Below are 26,392 nucleotides of genomic sequence, written 5' to 3' on the forward strand. Positions count from 1 at the left end.
ACGCTCTCACCAAGAATGGTTGAGAAGTAATCTTTCAGTACACTGAATAGGGTATTATGACTCTGTTGTGAACAGAAGTTGGCTACTTTTAATTTAAACCAACGATTGGTACACAAAATGGGTTCGAACACTCTTGCAGAAACAACGAAACAAACATGCCAAATTTAAAGAGACGCAAAATCCCCAGGATTGGCGATCTTTTACAGAAGCTCGAAATTTAGCACCGACTTCAATGCGAGATGCCTGTTTCCACAACGAAACTTTGTCTCGAAACCTGGCACAAAATCTAGAGAGATTCTGGTCGTATGTGAAGTATGTTAGCGGCAAGAAGCAATCAATGCCTTCTCTGTTCGATAACAATGGAGATACTATCAAAGACAGTGCCGCCAAAGCAGAGTTACTAAACACAGCCTTCCGAAATGCCTTCACGAAAGAAGACGAAGTAAATATTCCAGAATTAGAATCGAGAACAGCTGCCAACACGAGTAACGTAGAAGTAAATATCCTCGGAGTAGTGAAGCAACTTAAATCCCTCAATAAAAGCAAGTCTGCTGGTCCAGACTGCATACTAATTAGGTTCCTTTCGGAGTATGCTGATACGTTAGCCCCATACTTAACAATCATATACAACCGTTCGCTCGGCGAAAGATCCCTACCCAAAGACTGGAAAGTTGCACGGGTCACACCAATATTCAAGAATGGTAGTAGGAGTAATCCACTAAATTACAGGCCCATATCGTTAACGTCGATATGCAGCAGGATTTTAGAACATATATTGCGTTCGAACATTATGAATTACCTCTAAGAAAACTGTCTATTGACACATAATCAACATCGATTTAGAAAACATCGTTCACGTGAAACACAACTAGCTCTTTATTCACACGAAGCGCTGAGTGATATTGACAAGGGATTTCAGATCGATTCCGTATTTCCGGATTTCCGGAAGGCTTTTGACACTGTACTACACAAGCGGCTTGTAGTGAGATTGCGTGCTTATGGAATATCGTCTCAGTTATGTGACTGGATCTGTGATTTCCTGTCAGAGTGGTCACAGTTCATAGTAACTGACTGAAAGTCATCGAGTACAACAGAAGTGATTTCTGGCGTACCCCAAGGTAGTGTTATAGACTCTTCGCTTTTTCCTTATCTATATAAACGATTTGGGAGACAATCTGAGCAGCCGTCTTCGGTTGTTCGCAGATGACGCTGTCATTTATCGACTAATAAAGTCATCAGAAGATCAAAACAAACTACAAAACGTTTTAGAAGAAATATCGGAATGATGTGAAAAGTGGCAGTCGACCCTAAATAACGAAAAGTATGAGGTCATCCACATGAGTACTAATAGCAACTCGTTAAACTTCGGTTACACGATAAGTCAGTCTAATCTAAAAGCCGTAAAGTCAACTAAATACCTAGGTATTACAATTAAGAACAACTTAAACTGGAAAGAAGATATATATAATGTTGTGGGGAAGGACAACCAAAGGCTGCGTTTTATTGGTAGGACACTTGGAAAATGTAACAGACCTACTAAGGAGACTGCCTACACTACGCGTGTCCGTCCTCTTTTAGAACACTGCTGCGCGGTGTAGTATCCTTATCAGGTGGGACTGACGGAGTACATCGAAAAAGTTCAAAGAAATGCAGCACTTTTGTATTATCGCGAGATGTGGGAGAGAGTGTCACAGAAATGATACAGGCTTTGGGCTGGAAATCATAAAAAGAAAGGCGTTTTTCGTTGCGACGGAATCTTCTCACGAAATTCGAATCACCATCTTTCTTCTCCGAATGCGAAAATATTTTGTTGACACCGACCTACATAGGGAGGAACGATCACCACGATAAAATAAGGGAAATTAGAGTTCGTACGGAAAGATATAGGTGTTCATTCTTTCCGCGTCCTATACGAGACTGGAATAATAGAGAATTGTGAAGGTGGTTTGATGAACCCTCAGCCAAGCACATAAATGTGATTTGTAGAGTATCCATATAGATGTAGGTGTAGATGTAGAATTGCGCAAAATTTTTTACTCAGTTTGTATTTGGAAATGGAAGCACTAGTGGAATCTAATTTCAAACGTTCCTCCTCAGATGACAGTACAAATTTTACACAACTTCTTGTACATTTGGAATATGTCAGTTAGGCACAGATTCATATTGTCGATATAAGCCCTCCACACAAAATAAGAATCAACTCCTAAAAAAAGCACAGTGATCGCTTTGGAGCCGGCCGGAGTGGCCAAGCGGTTCTAGGCGCTACAGTCTGGAACCGCGCGACTGCTACGATCACAGGTTAGAATCCTGTCGTGGGCATGGATGTGTGTGATGTCCTTACGTTAGGTACGTTTAAGTAGTTCTAAGTTCTAGAGGACTGATGACCTCAGATGTTAAGTCCCATAGTGCTCAGAGCCATTTGAACCATTTTCTAAGTGATTTATGTAAATATTGGTTAGCAGGCTAACTATGCAACTGCCCATTGCAAGGCCATCTTCCTGTTCATAACATTTGTGACTAAATCTGAAGTAGTTCTGTGATAGCATTAAGGTTCAGCAAGCTCATAAATTTCACGTAGGCTGATCTTATTATATTTGAGGAAGTTATTTTTAATTACTGAAATTGTTTCTTTTCCTAGTATATTTGTACACAAGAAACAATCTTGCTATTTGAAAACAACTTGCTTGAATATAAGAAGATCAGTCGCTCTGAAATTTATGAGTCTGTGGAACTTCTAACCATAGTACTATCACTAACTACTTTATCTTTAATAACAAATTTTATGAACAGGAAGATGGTCTTTCAAAGCGCAGATGTCTTGCTAGCCTGCTAGACAATATTTACAAAAATCATTTAGAAACATATTGTTTCGATACCAATTCAACAATAAAAAAAGTCATATATCACAATCGCTATGTGGATGACACACTTGTCTGAACATGAAACTGATAACGGTATAAATTTTTTCGATCAAAAAATTGGTAAATACGGTAATAAATATAAATTTAAAATATACAGAAAACCCACTAAGGCGTATGTTCCAATCAAGAGCTTTCCCCGAGCAACACAAAATGACATGTTGTAGGGCCATGGTCAACAAAATGGAAAAAATCCCTTTGGACACTGAAGACAAACTACAAGAACTAAAAACAAATTGTTACAGCTCTGAAACTATCACTAAACTTGACAGTATGATTAAAAACAAATACAGAAACAAAGATAGTCCTAAGTCCAAATCAGACACACTTTAGTAGGAACACCTCCTAAAAACTCTATGAAAAATTTCTGCATACCATTCATTGGTAAAGTGTCATATGAGATTGAAAACTTAGTCCATGCCAAAAATTACATAATCAGTTTTTCCACAAACAATAAAATGAAAGGAAAAATTGATCACAACTCAATTTTTTTTTTAAAAAAAGGAGGTATATCACAGGTCTGGCATTTATTTACCACATTGTTCTGTGTACCCCAAACTGTACATTGGCCAAACTGGCAGGAGTGTCAATGAACAGTACCATGAACACATGGATCCTTTAACCCTCAACAACCTACATAAATAAACTTTTGCTATTCACTTGGGCTGACATAATAACAAAGAGATAAACATCGAAGAAACTTAGGTATATTAAATTTTATAGAAAAAGAAATAAAGATGAACTTCTTAGGGGAACTGGAAATATACAACATATTCACAGTAAACCTAACTGCACGTTGAATGATCAGCTAGAATTAAAATTGAAAAATTTCATACAACTCCTATAATTTGAAACAGTAGAAATAATAAAGAACTGGCAGGGAGAAAATTCTTCATTGTCCATTACCAGCATATTTCAAACGTAAATAATTAAATTATCTGTACTGTGATGAAGTATCTTTTCAGCAACTCCAGAAGTACACATAGCATGTTGTTTCGCAAAACCAGCAGTGGATGTAAACAAATGTAACGGCCATATTTTACTTGATTTAGATCAGTAATCAGCAATAATTGTTAAAGAAAATCAAACCTTTGTCTTATAATATGTAAAGGAGAGCTTTTCGAGAAGTAATTACAATGTAAATCGCATATGCAAGTGTAAAACGATGTAATCACAAAAACTTTGTTATATTTTAGAAATCAAATGTTAACTTCAGAAAGAAGTTAACACTACTATCTGACTATGGGCTCAGGCCCGAAACTAGTAACGATACAATAAAATCATTAAAAAACATTGAGGCTAGTTGCAGTATTTTCTACACTGTGATTCAGAATTACTATTGATTTCAAAGGGATGTTCTACAATGCGTTTTGAGGATACTGTCTCTTAATTAGAGAAAGAAACCGTAACCTTGAATGTAACTGTTAAATGAATACTACACCAACAAAATTTTATTCATAGGAATTCCAATGGTAATGTGAAGGCTCGAGTGCTGCTGAGTAAGATATCACAATTTGACAAATCTTTTTTGTAAATGCAAACACAGACGTAAAGAATTGCAGGTTCAGAAACTCCATCATTGCTGGGTACCTTTGCAACAGACTAGAGTGTCCTGTTCTAGATTCCATTCATTTATTAAATAGCTTCATCATTTGACGGCCCTGTCAGCAACTGTATAAATATTATTTTTAATTTTAATAATGAACAGCCTCAGTTGCACCTTTTATATAGAATTTACCTAGGTTTCAGTCGCGATAACCCAACCTTCTTCAGAATAACAGTATCTACTGTTTGTCCATAGTGGACATCGTCAAGCTAAAACTACAAATTCATAAATTATCGTCATACTGTAAAACTTATCTGGCACTGCCTCGACCTCACTTCGCTATGTCCGCTATGGACAAACAGTGGATTCTGTTATTATGAAGAAGGTTGGGTTATCCAGACCGAAACTTAGGTAACTTCTAGGCAAAAGGGTGCAACTGAGGCTGGTCATTATTAAAACTGAAAATAACCTTTCATTTCTATATTTTTCTGTTAATATCGCTGTAGCGGTTTAATATTTTATAGTCAGTGTCTTACTGAAAGAAAAACAAAATGCATATAATGCTTGTGATCTGTCCCAGCTTCTAATGGTAGCACTTAGTATCTATGGGCGGATGAGTTGTTTGCCGTAGCGGCGATAAATTATATACACAAACTTTCCTGATGGGTCTGTAAATTTGATTCCCCATTTGTCAGTTTACCACTCTTCTTTTGGCTACGATAATTTGGCCAAAAATCCACTCAATAATTTCTAGGAAGTCATGTTTTCTCTCCGCTCAAACATTTGACCAAAAAGTAGGTGGTATGAGGACGATGTCTGTTGGGGTTGACTGACTTTTTGTCCAGTATGCTTGTTATTGGCTCTGAGAAATACCTGGTGAAATTAGTACGATTGGAAAATGATAGACATTGGGACTCATATGGAGTCTTAACAACTGTTGTTCATCCCATACTCTACTGGTGAGGGAAACAGATTAATTTCCAGCACACTCCGTAAGGTGGCTTTAGTTACGCGCGAGAGCCATCGCGTTTCGAGTGAGCTAAACGCCAAAAGCAGAGCGCGCGCGACCTACCGTAGTACTGGTCGCCCATGTAGATGTCGTTGACGAGCTTGGGGTAGAAGCGCAGGAGGCGCTTGGCCAGCTCGGCGTGGGTGGAGGTGGCGTTGAGCAGACAGAGGTGCAGCACTGTCTCCCCCACCGCGCCGCGCTCCTTCAGGTCCCAGCACACCTCGCGGCACTTGCTGGGGTCTACACCAACATCGTGTTCAGTGGTTACATCTGCTTCATCAGACACTGTGTCAGTCAAAAATAAGTAAAGGGAACACTACAAATACACGTTGTATCAAAAAGAATCATCTGATTTAAAAAAAAATCGTAACTGTTATGTTATTTGAGATGTATGCGACAACAACAAACGTGCTGTTGGAAAGAGCAAGCTGTCGAGTTTTACGTGGTTCACACTAGGTAGCAGCAGCGTGCGCCTATTTCAGTTCTACTAAAAATGATGTCGGGACAACAGAAAGCGTTTCGTGTTCTACGTTTTGCGCAGTGTAGGTCAGTAATAACTGTTCAGCGCCGGTCCGTCCCCGAGTGCCTGACGCAGATGTCGAACGCATCCGCCTTAGTTTCACAAGGAGCAAGGAGTCGGCAGAAATTCGTTCGCCGTGTAGCTCAGCTCAACATGACCCCCCCCCCCCCGCCCCCCCCCCCCCCCCCGATGTACGTCTGGCGTGTGTTGCGTCGATTTTTTACACTTGAAACCATAAAAAATCCAGCTACTGCTAGCTCTTCGTGAAGGTGACAAACAAAAACGTGTGGAATTCTGTAATTCCGTTCTTGGAAAAATGTACTGACGAAGCATCATTCTATTTGAATGGAAAGGTGAACCGTCATAATGTCAGAATATGAGGTACGGAAATAATCACATCAAGTTGTACGACATGAGAGTCAGTCTCCAATAGTTAATGTGTTTTGTGCAGTTTCACAGGAGAAGGTGCATGGTCCATTTTTCTTTGCCTAGGACACTGTTACAGGAAGCACATGTCTCAATATGCTTGGGAACAATCTTTTGCACACAGTTGGAGACTGATTCGAACGACTTCATTTACCAACAGGATGGGACACCTCCACACTGGCATCTGGAAGTACGGGAATTTTTAAATCAAAGGGTTACTGAACGATGGATCGGTCGCTCTGGACCAAATGATTTTGCCTTACATTACTGGCCTTCAAGGTCACCGGACCTGACTGTATGCGATTATTTTTGTTTATGCGCCTCCGTTACCAACAACAATGAATGAACTGAGATGCAGCATAACAGCAGTTGTGGAAACTCTGACTCAAGACATGCTCGCTGTAGTGTGGGAACAATTTGAATACCGTTGACATATGCCGTGCATATTGAACACCTATGAAAAGGTGTGAAAAAACTTTTTTGAGTTTCCCGTTCATCAAGAAACAAAATTCATAGTACACATTTGTTAGTGTCAGAAATATGTGCCGAATCGGATGAATCTTTTTGATACAGCCTATATTGTAAAAGTAGGTAGCATGTTACAGTGCAGGGCTGTCAACTACTGCAAAGCACTCCTGTACAGAATGAACGGGCTGTAGTATTAGGTAGCATTTAACTTTGTAACAGTTCTCGAGCTTGCAACCATCACCAGTTCGTTATCAATGAAAGCATATTGCGTGCCGTAGCATGGCGTTAGAAAGTGTTGACTGGTGACTGCGACACCACGGTTTGGTGGGCGCCTTTATATACCTGACGTGGCACTAGTGGAGCAATCCTACACTCTGATTTACAACTTCGTTACATATTTTTTGGCAAATAAAATGTTACACAGGAATTTGTATAAGTATAAATGGCGTCTTATCGTAAGGATGTAGTAATTAAAATGAAAATAATACGACGATAAGATTTAAAAATGGAATTACGAATCACTTAATATATTGTCAGTTTTTACAAAAGACTGGAATGACATGTGCTGTCAAAGAGTTGAATTGTGCCGCAGGAAATCGATGGAAGTGGGAAACGGTAGGTGGCTGTGTGTGCATAAATACTTACCAAGTATAAAAATATTAATTAATAACATAGTTCAACAAATCAGTGCACATGAGCATAATAAACATATCAGAAAATATTACTTGTACTCGAACAAATACACATCAGCTTAATATGTAACATAAAACGACAACTCTCAAATTTCCTGGTTCCAAAGTTAAATAAACTGTAAGACAAGAGAAGAGCATAAAGTAAATCAGCAAGCCTACAACTAACTAACTAACTATACAGGCTGGAAAAAACAATAATGGAATGGCGTTATTGACCACAAGTTTAGGATACAATTCACAGACAAGACTTAAATAAGAACTGAGACAAGAAACACCTAAAGCTAATATTCATATCAGATAAAGGCAGCAAAAAACAAACAACTTAAAAGAACACAGAAAAAGGCCTACACTATGCTCGAATATAGACAAGTTATGCAGCTCCGTTAAAATCAAACATTAGGCCAAATGCTTACATATAAGAAGACCACCCATTTAAACACAGCGTATAAGCGCACTCCTCTAGGGTGTAATTGACACAAATCTTCAAAAATTAAAATATACAGGTTGACTCAAAAGAACAGGAAATTTTGGAACCTGTTGTAACGCTGCGGGGTAGGTGGCGGCAAATGACATTGAATTCTGCTCTTACAGTCTTGCTATTTAGTAAACAGTAAACATGGAGTAATGGAACGTTGTGCGGCGGTGCAGCCTCTGCGGTAAAAGCCTTTTACAAGAATGGGAAGGTGGAGCCCGCTCGTCGACAATTTCGGAGTAAAAAAAAAAAAAAAAATTAATTTTTGTTAATGTCTTATGGGACCAAACTGATAAAGTCATCGGTCCCTGAGCTTATGCACTATCTAATCTACCTTACGCTAAGGACGACACACACACCCATGCCGGAGGGAGGACTCGAACCTCCGACGGGAGGAGCCACGCGGACCGTAACAAGGCGCCTGAGACCACGTGGCTACCCCGCGCGGCTTCGGTGTCATTTCAACTTCGGACAGGATGGTCGTGTTCGCTCAGCGCTTGCGATTTATTCTTGTGTCGGCAGTTTTGAAACAACTGGTCCTGCACTGGAAAAGCAATCTGCAGGGAGACACCGAACCACTCGTACGGCAGTCAATATCGAGGCTGTGTGAACTGCTTTCGTGAGACGACCACAGCGCTCTCTCCGACGTCACGCAGAGTCTTTAACCTAACGATCAGCTACTGCATAGACAATATGCTGAACGCATGTTAGCAAAAGTGCACGACGACAGCAATTTCATTAACAATCAGTGGATGTCGAACGAAGCTCAGCGGCTTTGTCAGCTACACGAGCGTCCATTGCACAGCAGCAAGATTACTGTATGGTGTACCATGTCATAGAGTGGCGTTAGAGGACCTTGCTTTTTAGAGGATGATGAGTGCGCAACGTCTGTTCGGTTTGTTGCCATGGTGGAAAATTCTACTGCGCGTGAACTGCTGCATTTTACTGCCAACAGTTGGTTTCAACATGACGGAGCAAAAACGGCTCATACGATGGGGACTGTGCGACGATTGATTGGAAACCGTTGCTTTGCACGGCCCCCATGATCGCATTACCTCACAGCGTGTGATTTTTTTCTTGCGGAGCCACCTTACGAGCGCGGTTTATCGTTCTCGACCTGCTACCACCGAAGAACTCAAAGCAAGAATACGAGAGGAAGTCTTCAAGATTACCATTGAACTGTCAGGTCAAGCCATGGAAAACGCTCCTATCAGGCTGTATTTAGGTATGCGCCGAGGATCAGCTCATCTATCGGATCTGATATTCAGGAAATAAAAATTCTTGTGACATTCAATAATGACAACCTGTGCTATAAACACAGATAAACATATGCAAACTAACTGCGCTCATTCATCAATCTCCATTCCAAAATTTCCCGTTCTGTTGAGTCACCCTGTGTTTTAGGCAAACCACTTAGGCCTTGCAGCAGTAGTACCGTTATGATAGGGGACAGGGAAACGCTGAACACTCTAATTGCTATCAGAGCATGAACGTGGATCAGAACCAGGATGCAAAGGACTGCACAACGGCCACTTTCATCAAGCACCGCCAAGACGCCATTTACAATCCGTCGCCTCGGAACAGAAACCTGTGTCCGCTAGTTGACATCTGTTAGCTGCTAGTTAAGACCTAGACTCCACGTGGCAGCCGCACTGCTGCCCACGCCAACTTGTTTGCAGCTGTCCCGTACCGCCCACACCCATCACATTTATTCCCTTGTTGTCCTGTCTCGGTAGCTGTCCACAGATTGGCTCTCGTCTCTTGCCTACGTATCCACAGACCGCCGCACTCCAAACGACCTCTCCGCCCGCTTCCAGCGACAATCAATGGCTGGACTTGCTCGTTGTAGAGGACGAGAATGAAGGTTATTTTACTCACGGCACACAGTTTAAGCCTTGCCGGGCCCAGTGGAGTATTGGCGTGCTAGGCAGTTAGATTTCAGATTTGGTTGACAGTTTGTAGTAATGTATTTCATGATGCGAGTTTGCGATGCAGACCGATTACATGCCAGAAAACGTTTATCTGTTGTTCATTGGGATATGAAAACCATATTTATTACGTATGTGGATATTTTGCATATCGATTTGTAGATCACCTATGAACGTGAGCAGTCAACGGCCTTACCGCAGTTGATACACCGGTTCCAGTGAGATCACCGAAGTTAAGCGCTATCAGGCGTGGTCGGCACTTGGATGGGTGACCATCCAGGCCGCCATGCGCTGTTGCCATTTTACGGGGTGCACTAAGCCTCGTGATGCCAATTGAGGAGCTACTTGACCGAATAGTAGCGGTTTCGGTCAAGAATACCATCATAACGACCGGGAGAGCGGTGTGCTGACCCCACGCCCTTCCTATCCGCATCCTCCATTGAGGTTGACACGATGGTCGGATGGTCCCGATGGACCACTTGTGGCCTGTAGACGGAGTGGTTTTTATGAACGTGAGCGCACGACTTTGTAATGTCTGTGGTTTTGTTTCTAACCAACGCTAAATTCGCAAATAAAATAACTGGAATCCCTTTTGAAGCCTCCTAAGTGTCATTTAATAGTCTGCCTGCGTATAGACATTTGTGTCACATATACTCAGGCGACAAAAGTCGTGGGACGGCGAAATGCGCACAAACAGATGGCGGTAGCGTCGCGTACCGATGTAAAAGGGCAGTGCAATGGCGTAGCTCCCATTTGTACTCAGGTGATTTATATGAAAATGTTTCCGGCGTGGTTACGGCCACATGACGGGAGTTAACAGACTCTGAAAGCTGAATGGAGCTAGATACATGGGACGCTCCGTTTCGGAAATCGTTCGGGAATTCAATATTCTGAACTCCCCGTGCCAAGTCCATGCCAAGAATATCACATTTTGGGAATTATTTCTCACCACGCACAACGTAGTGGCCGACGGCCTTCGCTTAACGACCGAGAGCAGCGACATTTGCGTAGTGTTGTCAGTGCTAAGAGACAAGCAACACTGCCTGCAACAACTCCGGAAATCAATGTGGAACGTATGGCGAACGTATCCGTTAAGACAAAGCGGCGAAATTTAGCTATCGTAGGAGACGACCAATACCAGTGACTTTGCTGACAGCACGCTTTCTGGGCTCGTGACCATATCGGTTGGACCCAAGACATCTGGAAAACGGTGGCCTGACCAGATGAGTTCCAATTTCAGTTGGTAAGAGCTGATGGTGGCAGTGTGCATACTGCTGGTGGCTCTGTAATGGTGAGAGCTGAGTTTACAATGAATGGACTGGATCTTTTGGTCCAACTGAGCCGGTTATTGGCAATGGTTATGTTCTACTCGGCAACCATTTGCAGCCATTCATGGGCTTCATGTCCCCAAACAACGATAGCGTTTTATGGACGTTAATGCGCCATGTCAGCGGACTACAGTGGTTCGCCATGGTTTGAAGAACATTCTGAACGGTTCGAGTGAATGTTTTGACCACCCACTTCGCCCGACACGAATGTCATCCAAAATTTATGGTACGTAATCTACTGGTCAATTCGTGCAGAAAATCCTGCAGTGGCAATACTTTCCCTGTTATGAACGGCTTTAGAGACGGCATGGCTCAATAACTTGTTGAGCCCACGCTACGTCGAGTTGCTGCACTACACCGGGCAAAAGAATGTCCGACGTGATATTAGGAGGTATCCCACAACATTTGTCACCTCAGTGCATAGTTTAACAATACATTTTGGCCAATAGTATAGGAAACTGCCCAAAAACGGACCCTCATTACACAATTTATATTTTACTCTAAGGCAATGTAATGAAAAGGTAAAAATTATTTTCTGAAACGTTATACTTAGGAAGACTGAAAAATGGTTGCTATTGTCCGATCTCTTGTAAAAAACATCGAAATTGTGTTGGAAAAAATTAGAAAAAGGTATTAAATCAGAGAAAACATAATCTAGTTTCAAAGTAGATACGAGAAAAAAGTCTTTCAAAAGTCTTCAGAAATTCTTTATGTTTCCTCAGCTGGAACCAAGATCCATGGTGTAGGATGTTACTGTAGGATTGATTTCTAACAGTTTGAGGAAAGGCGTTTAAGGAAAAGGCTAACCCGCTTTTTCCCAGCAATTTCGTATTTGAAAGGGCCCTCAATGTTCTCTCTGTCAGCTGTACAGCCATTCTTCACTAGTGATTACGAGCAAATTCAAAGAAAGAAGCTTCCATAGTGAGACTTTAACATCTTTACCAAAAATTGTAGGTCTGCCTCTTTTTGTTTTCTGCTGCATCTTCAGATATACTGTACATCACGTTAGAGAACATCGTAAGTGTTGTTTTTAGAACATTAAATTATCTATTGGAGTTCTTTCAACGCATCTTTCTTTCCTGAAATGCATCAAGAGCTTCAGTCGTTTTAGATGGACTCTACTTTCTTTGACTAATCTTCTCCATTATCCCCTTGTAATCTGCAAGAGAATAACTAATACAGAAAGACTTAAAATATAAAAAGTAAGTGGTTTTATTTAAGTAAGTGATGGGGGTCCAATTTACTCGACTACATTTCGTTAACAGAATAAATTGTTGACAAAATATCTGAATGAAACGGTGAAATAGAGATCATATATATTATTTCTTAAGTCCCCTTCCCCCCCCCCCCCCCCCCCCAATGAACCATGGACCTTGGCGTTGGTGGGGAGGCTTACGTGACTCAACGATACATATGGTAGTACCGTAGGTGCAAACCACTACGGAGGGGTATGTGTTCAGAGGCCAGACAAATTTGTGGTTCCTGAAGAAGAGCAGCAGCTTTTTCAGAAGTTGAAGGGGCAACAGTCTGGATGATTGACTGATCTGGCCTTGTAACACCACAGCCTTGCTGTGCTGCTACTGCGAACGGCTGATAGCAAGGGGAAACTACAGCCGTAATTTATCCCGAGGGCATGCAGCTTTATTTGTATGGTTAAATGATGATGGCGTCCTCTTGGGTAAAATATTCCGGAGGTAGAATAGTCCTCCATTCGGATCTCCGGGGGGAGACTACTCACGAGGACTTTGCTATCAGGAGAAAGAAAACTGGCGTTCTACAGGTCGGAGCGTGGAGTGTCAGATCCCTTAATCGGGCAGGTAGGTTACAAAATTTAAATAGGGAAGTGGATAGGTTAAAGTTGAATATGGTGTGAATTAATGAAGTTTGGAGGAAGAAGGAACAAGACTTTTGGTCAGGTGAATACAGGGTTATAAATACAAAATCGAATAGGGGTAAAGCAGGAGTAGGTATAATAAAGAATAAAAAATAGGAGTGTGGGTAAGCTACTACAAATAGCATAGTGAACGGATTATTTTGGTCACAATAGACACGAAGCTCCCGCCTATTACAATAGTACAAGTTTGTATACCAACTAGCTCTGCAGATGACGAAGAAATTGATGAACTCTATGATGAGATAAAAGAAATTATTTAGATAGTGAAGGGAGACGTAAATTTAATAGTCATGGATGACTGGAATTCGATAGTAGGAAAATGGAGAGAAGGAAACGTAGTAGGTGAATATGGATTGGGGGTAAGAAATGAAAGAGAAAGCCGCCTGGTACAATTTTGCACAGAGCATAACTTAATCATAGCTAAAACGTGGTTCAAGATTCATGAAAGAAGGTTGTATACATGGAAGAAGTCTGGAGATACTGAAAGGTTTCAAATAGATTATATAATAGAAAGACAGAGATTTAGGAACCAGGTTTTAAATTTTAAGACGTTTCCAGGGGCAGATGTGGACTCTGATCACAATTTACTGGTTATGAACTATAAATTAAAACTGAAGAAACTGGAAAAAGGCGGGACTTTACGGAGATGGGACCTGGATAAACTGACAGAACTAGAGGTTGTAGAGAGTTTCAGGGAGAGCACTGACAGGAATAGGGGAAAGAAATACAGTAGAAGAAGAATGGGTAGCTCTGGGGAATGAAATAGTGAAGGCAGAAGAGGATCAAGTAGGTAAAAAGACGAGGGCTAATAGACATCCTTGGGTAACAGAAGAAATATTGAAATTAATTGATGAAAGGAGTAAATATAAAAATGCAGTAAATGAAGCAGGCAAAAAGGAATACAAACGTCTCAAAAATGAGATCGACAGGAAGTGCAAAATGGCTAAGCAGGCAAATGTAAGGATGTGGAGGCTTATCTCACTAGGGGTAAGATAGATAGTGCCTACAGGAAAATTAAAGAGACCTTTGGAGATCAGAGAACCACTTGTATGAACATCAAGAGCTTGAGGACAATATTATGGAAATGGAAGAGGATGTAGATGAAGATGAAATGGGATATATGATACTGCGAGAAGAGTTTGACAGGGCACTGAAAGATCTAAGTCGAAACAAGGCCCCGGGAGTAGGCAACATTCCATTAGAACTACTGACAACCTTGGGAGAGCCAGTCCTGACAAAACTCTACACTCTGGTGAGCAAAATGCATGAGACAGGCGATATACCATCAGACCTCAAGAAGAATATAATAATTCCAATCCCAAAGAAAGCAGGGGTTGAAAGATGTGAAAATTACCGAAATATCAGTTTAATAATCCACGGTTGCAAAATACTAACACGAATTCTTTACAGACGAATGAAAAAACTGGTAGAAGCCGACCTCGGGGAAGATCAGTTTGGATTCCGTAGAAATGTTGGAACACGTGCGCAATACTGACCCTACGACTTATCTTAGAAAATAGTTTAAGGAAAGGCAAACCTACGTTTCTAGCATTTGTAGACTTAGAGAAAGCTTTTGACAATGTTGATTGGAATGCTCTCTTTCAATTTTTGAAGGTGGCAGGGGTAAAATACGTGGAGCGAAAGGCTATTTACAATTTGTACAGAAACCAGATGGCAGTTATAAGAGTCGAGGGGCATGAAAGGGAAGCAGTGGTTGGGAAGGGAGTGAGACTGGGTTGTAGCCTCTCCCCGATGTTATTCAATCTGTATATTAAGCAAGGAGTAAAGGAAACAAAAGAAAAATCCAGAGTAGGAACTAAAATTCATGGAGAAGACGTTCAAACGTCTGGGAAATCTTATGGGACTTAAGTGCTAAGGTCAACAGTCCCTAAGCTTACACACTACATAACCTAAATTATCCTAAGGACAAACACACACAACCATGCCCGAGGGAGGACTCGAACCTCCTCCGGGACCAGCCGCACAGTCGATGACTGCAGCGCCGTAGGCCGCTCGGCTAATCCCACGCGGCTCATGGAGAAGAAATAAAAACTTTGAGGTTCGCCGATGACATTGTAATTCTTTCAGAGACAGCAAAGGACCTGGAAGAGCAGCTGAACGGAATGGACAGTGTCTTGGATGGAGGATATAAGATGAAGATCAACAAAAGCAAAACGAGGATAATGGAATGTAGCCGAATTAAATCGGGTGATGCCGAGGGAAGTAGATTAAGAAATGGCACGTTTAATGTAGTAAATGAGTTTTGCTATTTGGTGAGAAAAATAACTGATGATTTTCGAAGTAGAGAGAATATGGCAAGGCAAGGAACGCGTTTCTGAAGAAGAGAAATTTGTTAACATCTAGTATAGGTTTAAGTGTCAGGAAGTCGTTTCTGAAAGTATTTGTATGGAGTATAGACATGAATGGAAGTGAAACGTGGAAGATAAATAGTTTGGACAAGAAGAGAATAGAAGCTTTCGAAATGTGGTGCTACAGAAGCATGCTGTAGATTATATGGGTAGATCACACAACTAATGAGGAGGTATTGAATAGAATTGGGGAGAAGATAAATTAGTGGCAAAACTTGACTAGAAGAAGGGATCGGTTGGTAGGACATATTCTGAGGCATCAAGGAATCACCAATTTAGCGCGGAGGGTAAAAATTGCAGAGGGAGACCAAGAGATGAATACACTAAACAGGTTCGGAAGGATGTAGGTATTGGGAGATAAAGAAGCTTACACAGGATAGAGTAGCATGGAGAGCTGCATCAAACCAGTCTCTGGACTGAAGACCACAACAACAACGATAACAAGTCAACATTACTTTTTCTCGCCAGTGACTAATCGTGCAGGGATGAACGAGGTGTAGCTAGCTAGATTTTTAATCGGTTTCTGATATTGCTTACTGATTTTGCGCTATGACTATTTGTGGAAAATTTTAACATAAAAAACCTTAAACCATCGTAGGCAAAATGGCATAATGGATTCTCAGTTTCATACCTATCACTTACGAAACTAGGTTATTAATCACGAATGAGAGACTCCCTTTCGGTGTTATTTAATCGTAAATACCATTTAATTTGTTTTGAACTACCGTACTTATTAAGTGGATAATTTCTATACAGCATTATCATAGACAATAACCGTGTCCGTTGTGATAGTCCATTATCTCTGCGCGTCGTAGAAGTCGACTTTTCACTGAAGAGCCAAAGAAACTGGTACACCTGCCTAATTTCGTGTAGCGCCCCCGCGCGCACCAAAGTGCCGTAACAGGGCGTGCCATGGACTCGACTAATGTCTGCAGTAGTGCTGGAGGCAATTGACACCAAGAATCCTGCAGGGCTGTCCGTAAATCCGTAAGAGTAAGAGGGGGTGGAGATCTCTTCTGAACAACACGTTGCAAGAAATCCCAGTTTTCCTCAATAATCTTCATGTATGAGCTGTTTGGTGGCCAGTGGAAGTCTTTAAACTCAGAAGAGTATTCCTGGAGCCACTCTGTAGCAATTCTGGACGTGTGGGTTGTCGCATTGTACTGCTGGAACTGCCCAAGTCCGTCGGAATGCACAATGGGCATGAATGGATGCTGATGATCTGACAGGATACTTAGGCACGTGTAACCTGTCAGAGCCGTATGTAGACGTATCAGGGGTCCCGCATCACTCCAACAGCACACGCCACACACAATTACAGAGCCTCCACCAGCTTGAACAGCTGACATGCAGGGCCCATGGATTCATGAGGTTGTCTTCATACCCGTACACATCCACCTGCTCGATACAATTTGAACGAGACTCGTCCGACCAAGCAACATTTTCCAATGTCGGTGTTGACGGGCCCAGGCGAGGCGTAAAGCTATGTGTCGTGCAACCATCAAGGGTACCCGAGTGGGCCTTGGGCTCCGAAAGTCCATATCGATGATGTTTCGTTGAATAGTTAGCACGCTGACACTCGTTGATAGCTCAGCACAGAAATCTGCAGCAATTTGCTGAAGGGTTGCACTTCTACCACGTAGAGCGATTGTCTTCTGTCGTCGTTGGTCCCGTTGTTGCAGGATCTTTTTCCGGCCGCAGCGATGTCGGGATATTTGATGTTTTACCGGATTTACCGGTATACTCGTGAATTGATCGTACGAGAAAATCCCCACTTCATCGTAATCTCGGAAATGCTGTGTCACATCACTCGTACGCCGACTATAAGTCCACGTTGAAACTCACTTAAATCTTGATAACTGCCATTGTAGCAGCAGTAACCGATGTAACAACTGGTCTAGGCACTTGCTGACCGCAGCGCCGTGTTCTGCCTTCTTACATATCCCTGTATTTCAATGCACGTGCCTATACCAGTTTCTTTGGAGTTTCAGTGTATAAACGAATGTAATTTCCACAACGACAAACATATTTGTCATTGTCGTATTGAATTGTGATTTACGACTTGCTGTTAAGCATGACGTGCTTACTGTAATCGAAAATGATTGTCGAGTTAAAGCTGTAGGTTATGTATTCCTACTGATAGTCCCTGATGTCTGCCCGTTGCACGAGCTGGGACAAACATTCCGAATGCAAAACACAATGGACGTGTCTGTACAGGGGTGATTGATATTTCATATCGTTCGGTTCATTTGTAAAGACGTTTGCTCTTCATCGCCACAACTACCCTTATCCAAACGACTACAATTATTCCAAATACTGTCATTGCTTAAAACTATAAAACAGCGGAAGTTTCACCAGGATCCCCTGCTCAACCTTAAACCTTACTACTGAAGAATAGATACAGGCTGAAAGGCTAGGAGAAATAATGATAAATGTAACACAATGTAGAAACTTTTTCCATTATCGAAACGTGTAAAAAAAAAAGCGTATGGCATCGTTGGCCGGGAGGTCCCTGTTCGAGGAAGTTCGGCCACCAAGTGAAAATCTTATTTCATTTGATGCCACATTGCGCGAGTTGCGCTCCGGTGATGATGATGATGAAGCGATAAGGACAACACAACACCCAGTCTCTGAGTGGAGAAAATCTCCAACCCAGCCAGGAATCGAACCTGGGCCCGCTTGCATGTGAGGCTAGCACGTTACCACCCAGCTAAGCAGGCGGATATCAGAACCTGTAATGGTGAACTGACAAGTAACAACTGAAGAGGGCGTCACGTGCACGCAGCTAGAGGAAGCGTAAACTGCTGTTTAAACTTGGTCCCACGAGAGATCAGGAAAGTACAAAGCCAAGAGACTAGGGGTCTGTTTTAGGGCGCTCTCCTTTTGCTGGTGGAGATCCGATGCCTCCTTTCACTGCGCTGCAACAATTACTTGGAGTGAAACTTCCTGGCAGATTAAAATTGTGTGCCGGACCTTTCGCGGGCAAGAGCGCATATTGCAGAGCACTTGCCAGCGAAAGGCAAAGGTCCCGAGCTCGAGTCGCGGTCCGGCACACAGGTTTAATCTCTCAGGAAGTTTCACATCATCGCACACTCCGCTGCAGAGTCAAGATCTCACTATTTGGAGTGTATACGCCAGTTCAATACAATTTACAGAACTGTGTTTTTTTGCAGACACGCTAAAATCCAACTTCGACTCCCACACGGAGTGCAGCTTCAGTAGAAACGAGGCCGGTAATGTGGACACAGTAGTAACATTTGTAGGTTATACGAATGTCAGTATAAAATGTAACTTGTACCGCTGGTTAGTTGAAACGTCACGAAGGTGGCAAGCTGCAGACGTCAACATCCTTGGATATGCAAATATTTAGCATTTCAGCGCAACCGAACAAAGTGAATTCTGTATATAAGAAATGACTATGTAGCGGGTTTCTAACTGAGAAATAGCATTTGAATATTCGTTGTTTGTGAGGAGATCGAGTTATGCCTTGCTTAAGAAGGATAAACGCCTACCATATCTTGAACCGTGTACAGGATTCCAAGATCTGTCACCATATATATGCACAATAGAATGAGAGCTGTATTTCTTCATTTTACATCAAGTTGTCTAAGAGTTTTGATGTTTAGCATTAGATCATTAGAAGCGTTTTGTGAACAGTAGATTCAGTTAAAGCAGATGTTTATTTATTGTCATTCTTATTAATTTGATATTGACTGTTTTGAATATAATGTTTGGGGTCACAAAATTTCAGATTTTCTATGCTTGGAGTTTTATGGAATAGTAGCATTTCTAAAAAACAATAAGCAACTTATTAATGGCTGCCTTATTTACTTCGAAAACATAATGAGCAAGAAAAAGAGTACTGTGGAAACTACGAAACAAGTTTGAAAGAGAAATAATTTCTTTTGATGTACATTATTGAGAACTACTAGGTTTAATGAAAATGAAATTATTGTTTTTCAGTTAGAACAAAATGTGAGACATGCATAAAAGAGTTCACACTTTAAACCATTTTATGAAGTACAGATATATTTAATATCTGAACATTTAAGACAATTTCATCAAGACCTTTTATAATCTTTTTGAGGTACTAATTAACATTCTCTGCAATGTTCAGGTATCTAACACGTGCTGAATCTTCGTTATTGTTTTTCTGAGTGGCTATCTAATGCTGGAAGTAATGTTGAAGAGAGTGGTTGCTCTTAGCTTCTATCTATAAGTACACTGTATCAATGACTACGATGAAAACTAGGGAGCATTAAAAGAAATGCCTGCACCATTTAATCGCCTCTACAGAGATGGTAGACAATTTTGCGACGCCTCATAGAGGCAACGGAATCGTGTTTGTAGCTGATGATGGAAAGCAAGTATTATATGAAGGATATATCATGGAATGGCCAAATATCATGGATACACATACGAAATATGACTGAAATGATATTTATGGTGATTGAGAAAACCTTTTTTTAATTCGGAAGACAAGAGAATGCTAATGATAATTGTACTCACCTTGTTCTCGTAAACTCACCTAGCTTACTCTCGTCAGGAATTGGCAGATCATCGATGTCAAAATCGTCTGGGTTCTCCAGTGAACGAAGTGGTGGTAACTGAAATACCAGTTTCTTCAGTTAATCATTATTGGAAGAGGGAACAAGAAAGTATGTAGTTTTTAAAATAAACGATAACTAGATTAGATATAAAAAGGGTTTCTAGCTGCGTTTGGCCCAGCAAATAACAAAGGTCATCAGTCTCGGAAATTACATAAAATGGAACTTACAGGCGAAATAGCCTATCGGTAGTTAGTTAGTTATATGCTCCATAGGTTAAATTCCTGATTAGCGTTATGATGTGCAACGTGGGAATTGAACAAAAGTGGAGCACATATTTTAAAAAATGAAGAAAATATTTAAATGGCTACATGTTACCCATTTACAGGTGTTTTTCTTGTATAAATGACTGATTAATGCTTTTTCAAGGGTTCTCCAATGGTACAGGAGGAGATGTTAAGGAGAAACATTTTTACTCTATATTTGAAATCAATTCTACTGTCTGTCCAACTTTATTTCGTAAGATACACTGCCAGAGAGTTTTATAACTGCGTATTTTATCTTTTTCTGTACAACATTTAGATCCATTGAAGGGTTATGCAAATCATTTTTGCTTCTAGTGTTGTACTTGTGAATTTCTTTGCTACTCTCAAACTCAGGTACATTAATAATCACTGATACTACATACTCTGTGGATGATTCTTTCCTCTGTTGCACAACTATACTTGCATCACCTGCACACCAGACTAAATTGCCTCCTGATCAAACAAAATGGTAGGACATTAATGGAAAACAAGAACGTAGTGGGCCAATGATCGAACCCTGTGGGATTCCGACAGAAAATTCTCTCTTTACAAATGATGTGGTGTTCCTCTTTGTGTTACTCGAACAATCTATGTTCCGTTTCTTAAATAAGAATCAAACCAGGCATGTACTTAGCAACATATTCCATGAAACCTTAACTTCTTTAACAGAATATTATGATTCACACGATCAAATGCCTTCGATATGTAACAGAATATCTAACTGGTGATATTTTATAATTTCAAGACTTTATTAGGTGTCCAGTAAATAGATACGAAGTTGATTCAGTAGAATGTCCCTTTTGAAATCCAAACTGTGATTTATTACGCGTCTCATTACTATACGAGTGGGTGAGAACCACGGATTACATTACATTTTCAGAATTGTATAAAGTCCATTCCTTGAGCAGACTGCGGGCCATTTGACATCGGGACTGTGACACCTCGATCATTTACCGCCAATTCCTGGAGAACTTTAAAGGGAAAAAGGAGATTTTTATGGGGAATAGTTTAAGATGTTATTGGTTTAGAAGGGAGGAAGGAAGATTACAGTTTAAAGTTCCATCGACAACGTCGACGTCGTTCGGAAACAGTAGATCAACTGACATATCCGAGGCCCTCCCGGTTGGCCGTGCGGTGTATCGCACTGCTTTCCGGCGGGAAGGAGCGCCTGGTCCCCGGCACGAATCCGCCCAGTGGATTTGTGTCGAGGTTCGGTGAAATGGCCAGTCTGTGGGTGGTTTTTAGGCGGTTTTCCATCTGCCTCGGCGAATGCGGGCTGGTTCCCCTTGTTCCGCCTCAGGTACACTATGTTGGCGATTGCTGCGCAAACAAGTTCTCCACGTACGCGTTCACCACCATTACTCTACCACGCAAACAAAGGAGTTACACTCATCTCACTCATCTGGTGTGAGACGTTCCCTGGGGGGGGGGGGGGGGGGGGAGGGGTCCACCGGGGTCCGAACCGCATAATAACTCTGGGTTTGATGTGGGTCGGCGGAGGGGTGAAGTGGACTGCGGTAGTCCTCGTGGGGTTGTGGACCACTGCGGCTGCGGCGGGGACGGAGCCTCTCCGTCGTTTCTAGGCCCCCGGTCGACATAACATAACATAACATGACGTTTCCGAAGGATGAGAAAGGAAATCGGCAGTGTCTTTTTCAGAAGAATCATTCAGGTATCAGTTTTAATCTGAGAAAACTTAAATCCGGTTAGCCGGAATGGATTTCAACCGTTGTCTACCGTTGAGTCCACTTTCTTAACGCTGCCCCTTAAAACTCGGTAGCTGATTTATAAATTTTCCTCACAACCAAAGAATGGTCGGAAACCGTGGTCAGAGCCACGAATTTATTTTGTTTCTAGGACAACTGTTTGCGTGTCTAACAGACTAAAATCAGTGTCTTACTCGACATGTTCTGTGATTTACATCTAACGCCTCGGCCACAGAAGATTTCAGAACAACAAAAATAAGGTGTAGTGAGAAAGAAACAATGAGACTCCGAGCACAGATCAATAAAATACTGAAGTTTTCAGCATGTGACATCTACGATCGGCATTAAAAAAACCGAAGCTGTCAGTCTTTGTTTCAAGTAGCACGTACATTACCTCAAACTTATATCCGCAAGAGAAATATTCTACTTAGAAGAGTACCATGTATGTACCAGCGGTGTTCAAAACGTAATGCAACAGAATTTTCGGATAATTTCGGTTGAAAAATGCAGAATATTTTGTGGGCCATCGTAGAATATTCAACTTCGGCCCCTACAGCTTCATGAAGTTCCGACAGGAGGCGTCTCTATACGTAATCTTCAAAATAGGGTCTGTAACGGAGATGTACGTAGCTGTACGTACCCTTCAAAATGGCGTCTGTAACGGTTGTACCGAGCAGAGAGCTGTCATTGACCTTTTTTGTCGAAAAACCAGAGCATAGCATTTATTCATAAGCGTTTGCAGAATGTCTACGGAGACCTGGCAGTGAATAAAAGCGCGGTGAATCGTTGGGCGAGGGTTCTGTCATCATCGCAACAAGGTCACGCAAATCTGTTCGATCTGCCGCATGCCTGCTAGCGGCACACAGTTGTGACACCAGCAATGTTGGAACCTGCGGACCTCTCATTCGAAGTGATCGACGGATCTCAATTGAACACCTCGCTGCTCAACTAGACGCCTCTGTTGATAGTGCTGACACACTCGTACATCAGGTCGAACGGGCGTGTCCGCTGCCTAACAGAAGACTATAAAGAGCAACGAAGGGCCACCTGTGCGGAATTGCTTGCACCTTATGTGGCTGTTCGTGACAGTTTTTCGTCGAACGTCGTCACTTCTTGGAAACAAAACAGCAATCCGTTGAGTGTCGCCACAACACTCTTCTCCTAAGAAACAGTTCAAAGCTGCACCCCTCGCTGTGCTGCGCTAGTGTCAGTCCTAGACGAGGGAGAGGGAAATTTTATCAAAATTCAATGAAAGCGCGGTTGGGCAATGAAATCTGGGGCCGCTGGCAGAGTGTGGTAACAGTCGACAGCCAGTGGGCCAGGCAAGGTAAACATGGCACTCGCGAGCGCGGAGCTGAGACGGCGGTATTGCACGCATGATTTGTTTTGAGTGGAGCAACAACGAGGCAGGAAACTGCAGCGTTGATTTAAGTTATTGTGAAGTATGAGGTGGGGCACTAGGCCAGAGCCAAGAGTGGCGATTTGTAAGTGGTTGACATGTGGGAATTTATCCCTGCTATAGTTTCTGTTTCTCTTTGACACTACGTCAGAAGCGAGGGAGAAACCGATATAAACAGACGGGCAATTTTACCTTGGGACAGAGTGTTCAAAAATGGTTCAAATGGCTCTGAGCACTATGGGACTTAACAGCTGTGGTCATCAGTCGCCTAGAACTTAGAACTACTTAAACCTAACTAACCTAAGGACATCATACACATCCATGCCCGAGGCAGGATTCGAACCTGCGACAGTAGCAGTCGCACGGTTCCGGACTGCGCGCCTAGAACCGCGAGACCACCGCGGCCGGCAGGACAGAGTGTGTCAGGTCAGACAAGCATCGGGACGGACCTGTGCCGGTTTACGCTTATAGGGGCCAGCCTGGCAGCAGTGTTATAAGTATTCTGCATAAACTTATACGCCGGCCGCGGTGGTCTCGCGGTTCTAGGCGCTCAGTCCGGAACCGCGCTACTGCTACGGTCGCAGGTTTGAATCCTGCCTCGGGCATGGATGTGTGTGATGTCTTTAGGTTAGTTAGGTTTAAGTAGTTCCAAGTTCTAGGTGACTGATGACCTAAGATGTTAATTCCCATAGTGCTCAGAGCCATTCGAACCATTTGAACCATAAACTTATATTCTGTTTTCTATGTACTTGTTCGGGCTATATTCCGCCTCCGGGGACATAACACCATGGTGGGACGGAATGTCAACCTGCAGCGCTGCAGCAGTGCCAGAGACGGCGGCAGGGGCTGCCATCCGGCAAGCACCAATAGTGGCAAGTTGCGAAACAGCATCCAGGAGGGCGGGGGATCGAGTCCGGCCCTGTCCTGGGAGCAGCGGTGGCCTGAGGGCCACGGGTGACCGGAACAACCATCTTTGTTCCATGGTCAGACAGAGCAGGCCAGACGGGGCGGAGGGCGGCGAGGACGAGGGACTGTAGCAGTCTCCGGAATCACGGGCAGCAGCGCGGCGCAAGTCGAAACGCATTGGCGGGCGGCGACCGGGAGAGCAGCAGCCGACATCCAGCAGGGCGGCCTTGATGACGGCAGCAGCGGCGTCGGCACACCAGGAGTCTGCTGAGCTGGCTGCACTCGCGGGACAGTGCACGGACGGCACGCCAACACTACAGTACTGTGTATTATCGGAATAAACAAATGATACCGAGTGCCGCTGTATCACTCTGTACTGCCCCTTGACGCTCTTGAACTTCAATGGCCTCCTAACAAAATACGGCACGGTGGGTCCTGGCCTCAGCTCTGCCATCTGGAGTCCCGGATTCGACACCCCGACTCCGCAACAGCCGGTAAAGTCATTTCAGTGGCCTTCTGGGCCCCTGAAGGGGTTATTCTGTTTGGAGTCCTCCATCATGGTGCAAGGATCAACTTGGAAGTGTATTATGCTACCCTCAGGAAACTGAAGAAACGACTTCAGCGTATTCGTCGCCACAAAAATTCTAACGAACGTCTCTTCCTCCATGACAGCGCAAGGTCCGACGTAAGTCTGCTCACACGAGAGGAGCTCGCAAAACTTGAATGGACTGTTCTTCCTCATCCACCCTACAGCCCGGATCTCGCACTTTCCGACTTCTATCTGTTTGTCCCAATGAAGAATACATTCCGCGGGAAGCTGTTTGTGGATGATGGTGAGGTTACTGATGCAGCAAGTATTTGGTTCCAACGTCGTCCAGTAGAGTGGTACCATGTGGGGCCACCAAGGTAGCGTAAGGCCGTTACATTATGTAGAAAAATCTGGTTTTAAAGTCAAAAGAGTGCGGAGATATGTGGTAAATTCTGAATAAAACCAACCTGCATTCAGAAAAAAGAAGTTCTTCTTTACTTATTGAATGCTCCGCATACAATTCTGATTTTTAGTAGTGAACTGACTAACTAGTTCTCATGTTTGACAATGGCATAATAAAATTCTGCTCAGGATAGCAAGAAGCTATATACATGCGGATACAGTAGAAAATCATTTGGAAACAATTAAACTCTCTATTTTACTTTGGCAAAATAGGACTAACATATTCCAGAAATTAAACCAATGACAATATGGGAAGACAGTACAAAATAGTTTTTTGATATAGGTATATACTTTATTGTAGTGGGTGATTCAATGCAAAAGCAGGAGTGTGACACACAGTCTTGGTAACTGCAGTCGGTGATCTTTAACATACTCGGTAACATTATGGAGAGTAGCTAGACACTGCATCATTCGCGCAGTTAGTGATCCAGAGGCCATTGTACGCACCAGTTTGTGACGTGGGCGTTCCTTGTTACGCAGCAGGACGACGTGCGAAATGGGGAAGAGTTTCCCCTTGCCCTTGTTGTATAGGAAAGGCTCCACCTTGGTCTTTATGGCGTGGTCCAGCTCCGCGTACTGCTTTGTCTGGATGGCGCGCTTCATCATGTCCACGAGCAGTCCGCCACCTGCAGAACAGAGGCGAGCACCTACAGGTCCAATTGCAAACGTCGTTTATCTGGAAAAGAAAGCCTAAGGCTGGGATACCAGTAGTTTCAAGAAACTCTCCACATTGTGGCGTGGGGAAGGAGTGGTAACTGGATGTTAGTTTGGGGGCGTAAATATTTATAAACTTCATCAGAGCTTCTCAGGATCAATAACACACAAAACTACTGCCCTCAAATTCTGCAAACATCGCTCGATGAAATCATAAACGAAATATTGCTTTACGAAAGAGACGCGATACCTTACGCTAATGCCCTCTTGGCAAGAATTTGATAAACAAAATCAATGTTTCCTCACAATAAAAT

The 26,392-nt window shown here is 42.6% G+C and overlaps 1 protein-coding gene across 1 annotated transcript in view; it reads right to left on the reverse strand.

Moving 5' to 3' along the window:
• The window catches only part of LOC126356239 (transient receptor potential cation channel subfamily V member 5), a 132,702-nt gene that overhangs the window by 93,002 nt on the left and 13,308 nt on the right, over positions 1–26,392 (reverse strand). Inside the window, exons 2-4 of the mRNA XM_050007064.1 lie at positions 25,872–26,050; positions 20,099–20,177; positions 5,537–5,713 (exon numbers count right to left, since the gene is read on the reverse strand). Of these exons, the coding sequence (XP_049863021.1) occupies positions 5,537–5,713; positions 20,099–20,177; positions 25,872–26,050 (435 nt within the window). The remainder of the gene's footprint in view (positions 1–5,536; positions 5,714–20,098; positions 20,178–25,871; positions 26,051–26,392) is intronic.

This window comes from Schistocerca gregaria, chromosome 3 (assembly GCF_023897955.1).
Source record: "Schistocerca gregaria isolate iqSchGreg1 chromosome 3, iqSchGreg1.2, whole genome shotgun sequence".
NCBI lineage: Eukaryota > Metazoa > Arthropoda > Insecta > Orthoptera > Acrididae > Schistocerca > Schistocerca gregaria.